The sequence below is a fragment of the Helianthus annuus genome, chromosome 6 (assembly GCF_002127325.2).
Source record: "Helianthus annuus cultivar XRQ/B chromosome 6, HanXRQr2.0-SUNRISE, whole genome shotgun sequence".
Lineage (NCBI taxonomy): Eukaryota > Viridiplantae > Streptophyta > Magnoliopsida > Asterales > Asteraceae > Helianthus > Helianthus annuus.
In genome coordinates this window covers 81,368,336-81,380,605 of record NC_035438.2, presented here as the reverse complement: position 1 = coordinate 81,380,605, position 12,270 = coordinate 81,368,336, and the positions used below count along the sequence as shown (strand labels likewise).

General features: G+C 37.7%; 1 protein-coding gene across 1 annotated transcript; it reads right to left on the bottom strand.

The window, feature by feature from the left end:
* Positions 1 to 425: 425 nt before the first annotated feature.
* Positions 426 to 1,461, bottom strand: LOC110944885. The gene is made up of 2 exons (XM_022186531.1): positions 1,374 to 1,461; positions 426 to 1,297 (listed from the first exon to the last, which is right to left on the bottom strand). The coding sequence occupies exons 1-2, from the start codon at positions 1,459 to 1,461 to the stop codon at positions 426 to 428; spliced, it is 960 nt and encodes a 319-aa protein (XP_022042223.1).
* Between the last annotated feature and the right edge of the window lie 10,809 nt (positions 1,462 to 12,270).

Sequence of the window (12,270 nt, the reverse complement as noted above, 5' to 3'; positions counted from 1 at the left end):
AAGATCTTGTCCGCAAACTGTTAAGAGGTTAAGAAATCATGTATCATATATGGAACCAATATGCGGCAAATGTGCGGCAAATGTGTAGCAAATGTGCATCAAATGTGCAACAAATGTGCATTTTCTTGGCCCATTTCAATAATCCGATATGTGCAGCAAATGTCCATTTTTAAATATGCAGCAAATGTGCGGCAAATGTGCATTTTCATTTAACCCATTACATATCATCATCCAAAGCATATTGTACACTTTAAAAGATGTAAGCTAAAAGTGCATTTTCATTTAACACATTACATATCATCAACCAAAAGAACCACATCGAAAATATTCTAAAGATAACCAAAAAGGTTCAAAAGATAACCACATCGAGAATATTCTAAACATAACCAACAAGGTTCAAAAGATAAACAAAATACCAAAACAAACTACATGATCTTGGTTGGTGGTGGACTTCCTCCAGAAACTTTCTTTGAGCGGCAAGGCCTGGAATTATGCCCTTTTTCTTTGCACACCTTACAAGTCATGATAGCTCTTTTTTTTGCCACGTTACCCTTCATCTTTTGTGCAGCTTGAGTTTGAGGAATAGACTGTGAACTTCCTTGACCAGTGCAAGACCTAGAATTATGCCCTACTCCTTTGCATTTACCACAGCTGACAGAGGCCCCCTTTCTGGTTAGCTTACCACCTTTTCCAACCTTATCAGCCAACTCGACTGCAGACTTCCTCCTCTTCTTTTTTAGCCTACCAACCTGGGTATGGTGCTTTGGATGTGTAATAACTGTCGGGCAGGTTGATGGCCTCCAAAAGTCTCTTCCAGCAACAGGTTCAATTGTATTCTTGTAAACGTTTCTCCAGGTATGAAGCCAATATACCTCAGATACCCATTTTTCAGGAATGCCTACGTTTTCACCATTTTGAGCCATGTTCCATATTACTGCTACTACGTGCTTACAAGGCATGCCCGTGAGCTTCCACTTCCTACAAGAACATGTTTTCTTGTTCATATCAACTGCAACCTGGTTATGCCCAAAGGCCCCTACTTGATATTTCTTCATACCAGCCAAGGTGACAGTGTAATATGCAGCATCATGTTTTATTTCATTGAATGCATCAGTTGCAGCTGGTGTCAGCAGACCTTTAGCTTTGGAAATCATTTTATTCACCACCATAATCCTTTTCATCATGTAGACTCTGATGTACTCTAAGCAGGTAATGATAGGCTTGTCCCTACCTCCTACAAGTTGCCTATTAAACACTTCACACAGATTGTTCAAAAGGACATCACATTTTGCTCTTCCTGTTTACAAAATCATGGAACTTTTTAGACAAACCACAAAAGATAATACCAAAATAACATGTCAAACAAGGCATACCAGTGAAATGAGCTCTGACCCAGTGCTTTGCTGGTATATTTAATAGCCATTCATGTAAAGAAGCATCTTCTTGTTTTATTTCATCCATTGCTTTGTCAAAAAAAGGAATTGATGTTGCACTTGCTGCCTTCCATAATAGATCCTTGTACATATGTAACACCTCGAAAATTTACGTCCAATGATGTATTGACACGTGTCATAGACTTTGCATATGCAAAAACAAACTTTAGAGGGACTAAAGTTGACAAACGGTGGAAACTATGGAACATATGGGTCCAAAGTGTCAACAATGGCTAAATAGACTCCATAATAACCCTACATAATGTTTATAACCTTAAACGGATGGATCATGGATCATACGAAGCGGAAATTGCACAAAAGTGAGGAATTACAAACTATAGGGGCTAAAAGTGTCAACATGTTGAATTTATACCTCTGAGTGAACTTTTGGCAGACCCGAAGCTTTGTAATGCTAAAATATACTCACTAGAATATGTGGTAAAAATTTCACGTAGTTTTGTTACCGTATGAGAAAGTTATGGCCAAAACCGTACTTGAGGGGCTAAAAGTGTCAACATGTTGAATTTATACCTCTGAGTGAACTTTTGGCAGACCCGAAGCTTTGTAATGCTAAAATATACTCACTATAATATGTGGTAAAAATTTCGTGAAGTTTCGTTATCGTATGAGAAAGTTATGGCCAAAACCGTACTTGAGGGGTTAAAAGCGTCAACGTCGAATTTCATGACTTTTCGGGTGAGCGCAAAGTTATCCGAGGACATTACCATGTTGGTAAATGTCCCAAGGTTCTTAAAAACCAGATTTGAGGGTTTACGAGTCAAGATTCATAGCCAAAACCTCGCGTGCAAGGACAGGGACCAAAACTGCCAATAATTAACAAAGTTTGGAGCTGCCAAAAAACCCAGGTGCAGCTTTTTGCGATCAGCTGCTGTTTTGGTCCGAAATTTGAGTGCATAACAGCTAATATCACCTCCTAAGTGCACCAATGGATGGACATGCAAGTATAGACACCTAGAGACCTCTCACAACATCTGATTTCCCTTATAATCTGATCAATTCATCACTTTTTGAGGCACTTGTGATAGTAACATGAACACCCACAACTTGCAAGAACTCTCAAAGCATTTCCAGGAGCAATCTGATCGTCAAGGCAGCCTCCAAGTGTTTTCTAGGCTTCATTAGGACCTTTGTAAGCATTCATATCATCCTCAAATCCGTTCTAGCATAGATTATTAGTTAAGAGTCAAACCGTTGTTCATAAAGTTTGACTTTTCGATTAAACGAAATTGGCTCTGTCATTTCTCAAATTGAAACCACTTATAAGTTGGTATTTATGTGGGGAACAAACCCTCAAAAGGGTATTCTCTGATTCCCACTCTAAGCATGCTATTTGTCGAGTCAAAGATGTTCTTAAAAAGTCAACAGAAATCGTTTTTGCGAAATATAGCATAAATGGTAATGTAGATGACATGCAATCAGTTTGATCATCAAAAATAACTTATAATGAATATAAGAATGTGTTTTATCATAATCAACTCGACAATCTTTAGTATAAACTCGGATCGGAACCGAAAGTCTTATAAAACGACTTTTTCGTAGACTATCGATTCGGATCCGTGCATGCATGTTTGAGATCTGTATTAGAGTGTATTTTTGACCATTTTTATTTATGTATAACTTTCTGGAATTTTTACATCTTGAGTCTATGCTTAACCGATTCATATGCGTGTTTCCGATTATGCTTAAAAGTTGACTATTTTGCCCTTTTTGATATAAAACGTGATTTTTGGAAAAGTAAAAGAGTAGAAATCTTTATTATTAATTTATAAACTTGCACCGAAAATTTGAGATCAGTTGGTGGTCCAGATTTTGAGTTATGGCCGATAGCGTAAAACTATATCTTTATGTTAAATAAACGGCGCATTTAGTGTATAACCTATTTCAGGCCACTTTTCGATATAAAACTTTTTACCCACTGATGTTATATAATATTCTGGGATTTTTGAAGATTTTTATTTAATTTTTGGCTGATCGGATCATACGTCGCTAAGTCGATTCGGTTAATGCCGGTTTTGACCGTTTAAGCCATAAAATGAGTTTTATACATTCTTTTGACCCCAAACCTTTTTCTACTGATTTTATTTGTTAAATAAATTATTTTGGGCATTCTGGAAATATAAAAATCTCAGCTTTCTTTTAAAAACCCGGAAACGGCTCTAAATCGCATTTTTAGCGTTTTTAGCGCAGTGTAAGCGTTATACTCATATTAAACATATAAGACTCATACCTACTGATGTATTTAGCATATTTTCATATAATAACAGTAAGTATAAGATTTTGAACTCAGATTTCCAGTTTTGTCGTTTTTTTAGCCCTTGTGAAATTACTAAAATACCCCTACGGTGCATAGTTTGATTTTAAATGATAAGTTTTGTCTACGGGTCATACCCTACTGTTATAATATGGCAAATTAAGTATATTTACTGTATAAATCAGACCTGTAACTCAGATTACCAAATTGACTCTTTCATAATCTTTTAAATGACCAAAATGCCCTTATGAGGCGTAAATTGAGTTTAAATACATTCGGGGCATAATAGGACATAACTTGCTGATATTATATCATATTTAAAGCATATTATCTCAGGGAACTTGCATATGACTCTTTTGGTTACCCATAACGCCCTTTTTGCGTTCGGTTCGATTTACGTAACTAGTTTGCGTAAATTAACCGAAACGGGTCAAACGTTATCATTTTTATCTCAAAATCCAGAATGTATTTAGTATACCCACATTATACAAGTATTCAAACTTGTCGGGTCTAAATCACATTCTATCCGGCCTTTCGCTTAATCATGCGTCTTAACCGTATATTTCTTTAAGACTAACCGGTCTAAGCTTAGGCTTAATCAAAGACCCGTTAGCAGTCTAATTGGTTATTTATACCATCGTTCCAGACTAGAGCTTTCCGGTAAATTGTACCTACGCTTACTTAGGAATACGGCTGAGTTATAACTCTTGCTATTTAAGACAGGAGCTAGCTCAGGTAAATACTCTTAACTTATTTTCCCTATTACGGGCTTGGGATACGGTAATATAAATACCGCATGGTCAGGTATGGGATTCGAAGACCAATGTGTCGGGAAATCCAAATAACCTGTTTTTAATTCGTATTGCTTGACTGAAACATTGGGGGTTAATGCGACCGTGTCCTGGATATCCTTGACTCATTAAATGCAATGGCCACGACCTAAGCACGGGGTGTAGGCATACACCTGACAGATGCTTTATGCTTATAAATTGATTATACCCAATAAGGGATTCCCAATAAGGGAATAGTGGTGTGTCGGTTAATCTTGAACCGGCATAGGACCGGGCCCCGCATGTAGAGCAAGTTATGTAAAACTGATAACATGAGATATAGTTTGTCCCAAGTATAAAAGATTAATCTTGCCTTGTGCATCTTAATCAAGTGTCAAAAATAGTTTTGTGCCTTGTGCGCCTAAACCAATTTTCATAAACTCTTTTCAAATGAGTCAGTTGAGTGTATTTACCAGTGAAAACTGACGTATTTTCCAAAGTCTAAGTGACAGGTACAAGTACGTATTAGGCTGGAAGCTGCTCAGGGCGTTAATAAGGAATCTTGCAAGTTCTAGGCGCCTAAAGTCTGTTGAACAACATTTAAGTTTTAAGATCCGCCTGTGGATCCTCTACTTTCCGTTGTAATACTTGATATTACTTTATATTCGGATTGTAATATATTATCTTTTGCTTCCGCTGTGCATTTATAAATTGTGTTGTTTGACTATGATGTTATCAACTACGTCACGATACCCCACACCGGGCCCACCGGTGACACGTGGAGATCGGGGTGTGACAACATATCACCTCTCCATGTTGACTTCATGTTCTCGTGTATATGCCTGAAACAAAATCTATGCTCAGCTACTGGGTATACTTTTTGTATTACATGTATGACACCCTAAACAATCAATGACAATGTATTGCAGGTATGATTAAATAATGACAGTGTATTGCAAGTATATTAAATAATGACAATGTATTACAGGTATTACTTTTTGCCTGTCACTAATGAAAGTGAAGTTTGAGTTGGATGTTAAATCCAGATCTTCACCAAGGCATTCCAAGAACCAAGTCCATGAGTTGATTTTCAGACTTAACGATTGCAAATGCAACTGGGTAGATTCCATTGTTTGCATCTACCCCAACAACAGTCAGAATTTGTCCAGGGTATGGACCCTTCATGAAAGTGCCATCAAAACCTAATAAATCTCTACCACCTAATTTAAAACCAGCCTTCACAGTAGCATAGCAAATATATATTCTTTTGAATTGCCTTGTTAATTTGCTTGGATTTGGTTTACTCTCCACTTGAATTTTAATAGTTGTCCCAGGGTTAGATCTAATTACCTCATCACAATACTCCCTCAATAGTCCATACTGAGCTATGTAATCACCATGTATTTTGTGGCTTGCCATTGTTTTTGCCCTGAAAACCTTCTGCAATGAAATCTCCACCTGATGCTTCTTTTGAAGTTGGTCTTGCAAGGCCTTCAAAGGTATGTTGGGGCTTACCTCAATAACATCTTGTATTTCTCTAGCTATAGAACTAACTGTGTAGAGTTTAACATTTCTTGTTGTCAAACAATTATGTTGTTCATTAAAAGTCTTCACACACCATAGATTTTCTATACTTTTCCTGGATATATGCAAAACCCAAGGACATGTGGGCTTTGGATGCTTTTTTTTTAGGTTTTTTATTTACTTTCTTTGACCCACCAGCCACTTTTGAAGATTCTCCTAATTTTGTGGTCCCACCATGTTGTGAACTCTCCTCATGTATGGGCCCACATTCTTTTGAAGACTCCCAATTTTGCCCCTAAGAAGCAACAAATTCTGGATTTATTCCTGCACAAACCACACGATATCTAAGATTGTCACTTTTCACAACAAGCAACTGTCTTCTGGTCTGAATAGCATGCATTTTAACCCTTTCCTTGATCTCCTCTCTGTCCATGAAACTTTCACCAACATAGAATGGACTTGGTACAACAGCCTTGTAGTCTTTCTTCTTCTTCTTCTTCTTCTTCTTCTTCTTCTTTTTCCTAAGTTTTTTATAGCAGTTTTCAATGGAGGGTCATTTACTTCATCAGTTGGACTATCAAAGTGATACGCACAAAATGCAACATATAAATTATATCAAATATGGCATCAAACTAACCCTTTTTTAGTACTAATGTTGGAAAAAGTGTGCTTTTGTCTTCCTTTTGTATTTTCAGGATTAAATGAGCTCAAATTAACAAAAGAAGCAAAAAGACAACAAAATCTAACATAAATACAAGAAAAGGGACAAAAGTGGATTGCCCGACCCCTCGACAGCATCCTCCCAAGCAAAATAAAGAAAGCAGAAGACTGAACACGCCCCGTGCTCAGCGAGCACGGGGCTGTGCCCAAGAAGCAGCAGAAAAGACAAACTAATAGAAGCTTCTATTGCCCACCACGGGGCCGCGCCCAGCGGACACGGGGGCGTGGTCAGAGTACTGCAGGCGCATTTATTGTAATTGTGAATTACAATTAATGAAGAAAGAGAGTGTCAGATGGCCACGGGGCCGTGCCCAGCGGGCACGGGGCCGTGCTCAGGCTTCTGTTCAGCCTATAAATAGGAGTGCTTGGAGCCATTTCAACTCATCCCTTGGCACACCACCTCTCTCACACTTCACCCACCACCCACCACCACCATAACACCATCATCCACCACCATCATCCATTGTCCATCATAGAGTGTGTGAGTCGTCTCGGGATCCAAGATTGATCGTAAGAGTTCTTGACAATCAAAGGCCATGTTTGCCTAAGTCTCTTACATCACTTGGTGAAGACAAGTGTCTAGTGTAATACTTTTTATTTTTAATCTTTTGCACTTTTTATTTGGCTTTGTATTAATGACTTTAATAACTAGTTTCTTATGTTGAAGGTGATTCTTCCTTATCGTTTGTCCATGGTGTCTTGACATTATTTTACTGTCTATATAACATAAAAGATTTTCACCATTCATATCTCCATGGTCTGTATGGAGGTATGTTGGCTACCTGGTCGGGGGTTAAGGGAACGGTTTGGTAAGAGTCTTGTCCCTGTTCAGCGTTTAGAGGTCCTGCAAGGGACCTGGGTCAAATTTAGTAGGATCTCCTTCAATACCCAAAGGTATTGGATGGCGGGGATCCAAACTCTTTGACCCCCTCATAAGTAAACTACTATTAATACTATAACCCGGCTATTTAGGACTGTATCCCTGCTGACTCAGACTACTTTGTCGAGGGTAACGTCACCTTCAAAAGAGGGGCCTACCATAATTTGCATTAATAACTTAATTAATTATCTTTCAATAATCCGAACCTTTAGGATTGTATCCTTGCTGACTCAAACTACTGGGTTGAGGGTAACGTCACCTTCAAAAGAGGGGCCTACTACAATAACTAAGATAATCTCTTAAACAAGTGCAAACGTGCGAAAATAATCAAAGGTTACACTATACACGAGTCGGATCCAAGTGATTCATCTTGTCTATCTGTTTTATTTTTATTTTTCAGAATTTAGTTAGTTTTATTTTCTTAGTTTTAAAATCTTTTCTAACATTTTGATTTGATTAGACGTTGAGGATAAACCGGTACTAAAAGCTCTTGTGTCCTTGGACGACCTCGGTACGAGCCATCAACTTCATACACACCCTATTAAGACCAAAGGTATGAACCTATCCCCTCATACTCATATTTTGATGAACCAAGGTATGAACATTCATACTCATACTTTGAAGAGTCAAGATATGAGCCACCACCTTCATATACTTATTATGAGGAACCATGGCGTGAACAACCCACCTCATATGAGTACTATGAAGAACAAAATTACGACCCTTATCCATCATATGTGTTGGTGCAGTTGTCTGTCGACTACATCTTAGTTCGAGTCTTAGGACAGGGTTGATCGTATTGTATATGTGTTTAGAGTATTAGGACCGCTTATAGGGAAAATGTGTCGGACCGCTTTTGTGGCATTTAAGTGGACCGCCCATATGTCAACTGGTAGGTTCGCTCATATGGACATGTCCATATGAGTGGTTCCTGACTCCTATATATAGGTGTCATATGGGTGGTTCCAGAAGATAGATAGTCTCCACGGATGTGTGTGTGAAAAAGCGAAGCTCTGTCCGAATTGTCTCCATGTGCTTGTAAACTGTTATAGAATCAATAAAGGAGACGTTAAAGTGTGAAATCAAGCTTTACGAAGACTAATTCAATGAATTCCGCCTCTGAACTAGTCTAAGTGCTCTTCTGATCGACTCATCGGGTCAGCAAACGATCCTACATGTGGTATCAGAGCTCAGGAGGAAGAGTTCTTACCGTTTAGCTCGATTTTCGCCACCTTCTTTTCTTGATTCGGAAAGATTTCACGGTCGGAATTTGATCAATTTTTCACAGATTGTGCGAAATTGTGTTTAGACAAACCCTGGAAAGTTTCAGATTAAAATTCGAAGTTTTTAGGGGTCAAAATGATGTTTGAAAGTGGACCGTGTTTTTGACTTGTTCTGGAACCGCTCGAAAATTTGGTCTGGAACCGCTCGAAATTTTGGTCTGGAACCGCTCGAACGGACATTGCTTGAACCGCTTTTTCGATCAATTGACTTGAACCGCTCATCCGGACGAATTGAGAACCGCTCATTCGGTCGGATTACTCTTGAACCGCTCATCCGGACGAATTGAGAACCGCTCATTCGGTCGGATTACTCTTGAACCGCTCATCCGGACGAATTGAGAACCGCTCATTCGGTCGGATTACTCTTGAATCGCTCCAAAATCAACTGTTGGAACCGCTCGTTCGAACAGGAGTTGAACCGCTCTTTCGGACACTGCTGGACCGCTTATTCGTACAAATCAGGAACAAGGTCTTGGATCGTTCATCCGAACGGATAATCTTTGACTCGCTCGAACGAACAGTAGCTGGACCGCTGATTTGGTTTAGTGGTTTGAATCGCTTATCTGAACAAGATTTTGGACCGCTCAAAAGGACAATAGTTGGACCGCCCTTGTGCTCATCCAACTCAGACCGCTTATTTGAAACTCACTCGGACCGCTTATCTGATCAACAGTTGTTTCGCTTATTAGTCAACTAATACGTGTTGGATATTTTGAAAAATGACGATGATATTTGACGAAAAGGAGAATGAGTTTGTTGGAAAGATAAATGATTTTGGGAGATATCGTACGAGGATTTTCAATCAAGATGATAAACATGTTTGGACTCTTCGACTTGAAAATTTTTCTTGTCAACAGAATGAGAGTTTGAAAGAGATGGAAAAAAGATTCGATTACATGATAGAGAAGTTAAAATCATTTGATATAAATTTGACAGATACTGAGCAGATATTGAAGTTGGAGGCTGCTTTACCTGCTGAATGGGATGATGTTTTAAAGGAGTTAAAACAAAAACCTAAATTCTCGAAATTGCATCCATCTGAGTTCATCAATAAACTTCAAAAACGTTATTATAAAAATCTCGATGAAAAGAAGATATTGATGAATAGAGTAAAAGAGAATCTAGAAAAACTGAATCTGGGAAATTTAGATAAAATCAATTTGGATGTGATTACTGAGATTGATAAGAGAATCTGTATATGTTATGGTGCAAAACATAACATGAGATATGATTATAAAAGAGGATGTTATATTGATGAAAATTTAAAACCTCTTGATTTTGTAAAAATTGTTTGTGCAGGTACATACAAGAAGGAAACAAAGGATACTCCAAAGAATGAAGAATCTGTAGAGTTTGGATCTTCAAATTCAGCATCAGCATGTTCAAAATGTGACAACTTGAAGACCGATAATGACAAACTTGTCAAAGATGCGGAAAGTTTGGCATTGGAAATCAAGAAGTTGAGAGAAGAGAAGCAGGCTGATGAAAAACAGATTCTTTTGATTCAAGAAAGTTGTGAGAAGTTGAAGGCAGAAAATGACAAACTGTTGGGTGGTTTGGACAGTTTGACATTTGAAAACAGGAAGTTGAAAGAAAATGAAAAGGTCTTTGAAAGCAAACAGAAATCATCAGAAAATGAAGATTTCTGGATAAAATTGGAGAACAAAAATCTTAAAGCTAATGAAGTGAAACTTCAAGAACAGATAAATGTTTTGGAAAATGAAAAGACTGTTCTTGAAAATTTGAAAAATGAAAATGAAAATTCAATCAAGTCTCATCTTGAAAGAATATCTAAGCTTGAAGACGAAGCTAAGAGTTCAAGGATCAAGATTGATGAACTTGAAAAGAAATTGATCAGTTTTGCGACTAAATCTGACAAGTTGAATATTCTTTGTCCAAAACCGATCAATTCAGTTCCAATAAGTGACGATGTCACAAACTTTGACTCTGTCAAAGTTGAAGATTGTGATGAGACACCTGATGATGAAAATATTAAAAAAGAAAAACAAAAATTGTTTTTAAATTTGAAAGAAAAATTTCAGAAAACTGTTCTACAATCGACTGAAAAAGGTGAATGTTCTAAACAGAAACCTTTGAAGAAGAAAGTGGAACAGAAACAAAAAGATAATAAAAGTTCATCAGATCGATCATCCAATCAAAAGAAAAAATTACAAAAAGTAAAAAATGAAAATTCAAAAATTGATGGTAATAAGTGGTGCAGGTCGGACCACAGTGCTTCAAAGCCAAATCCAGCAAGTTTGAGAAAAGAATATCACCAAGCCAAACAATGCTTTGATCTGAGCGTTTGGACTCAAAATGGTGATAGGTACGATAACAGAGTGTGTTACAGCTGCGGCTATCATGGACACATTGCTGTTAACTGCCAGTATTGGAGTTATGAGACCAGAAGGTGCTTTAATTGTAACATCAAAGGTCACATTGCCAGAGAATGCCCAAGGAAATCGAATGACAGATTGAGGGTTAATTCTCAGAAATTGGCAAAGATTCCAGTCAAAGTCAAGCCCCAGGAACAGAAGGTTCTAAAACCTAAAGTTCAAGAACAGAAAATTCAAGAAAAGAAAGTCAAGCTTTCACAGGGGCAGAAAGACAGACTGAGGAAGAAAAGAAAGAAAGCGAGAGAGTATCTCGAGAAGATTTTGTCCTCGGGTTCACGGGACAAACAGATTAATAGTTCTGATGAATCTACTCCTTCATCTGCAAAGTTGAGCAAAAAGAATTCATCAGATACAAATCTGAGGACAAAAGAGGAGAAGAAGAAGGAAAAGGTCGGCGATGAATCTGACAGGTCAAAGTCGGACAAGCCACCTTCAGGCAATGATTCTGGTATGGTAAAACCAGAGGAGCCATTGGTTGAGGTAAAAGTTGAGAATTCTAGTTTAGCAATGGATGATGCAAATTTTCCACCATTGTTGAGCAAGAATTCAAAATCACCCAAGGTCAGTCAGGCTTGGGTGAAATTGTTTAAATAGAAAAACCTGACTTGCCGGAGATCCCAAGATGGTATCGTGGATCAGGAATCGGCATATTTCTTGAGAAATTTCACTTTGGTGATTTTTCATCTCAAATGTGGTAAATCAGGGACATTAAGTTGTACTTGATTTTCTACAAATGGTTTATGTTAAAACTGAAAATGTTAAATCTTTAAAAGGTTTGAAGAAAACAAGATGATGAGATAACCCCAAATCTACAAATGGTTGGAACACAAACTAATTTTTCCGGAAAAACCATTTTGATTGAAACAAACTTAAGTGTTTTGAAATCATTATGGGAAAATAGTTTGTTGTGAGGGGGAGTTCTGATTGTTTTTTGCACGAGAATGGTGAATTGAGGTGATTCACATAATGTTGTCATATTTCTTGTATAGTTT

Coding starts and splice junctions, on each gene's coding strand:
- LOC110944885 (XM_022186531.1), bottom strand. CDS start 1,461: ATGGATGAAATAAAACAAGAAGATGCTTCTTTACATGAATGGCTATTA. Junction 1,298..1,373: donor GGTCAGAGCTCATTTCACTG/GTATGCCTTGTT, acceptor TTTTGTAAACAG/GAAGAGCAAAATGTGATGTC.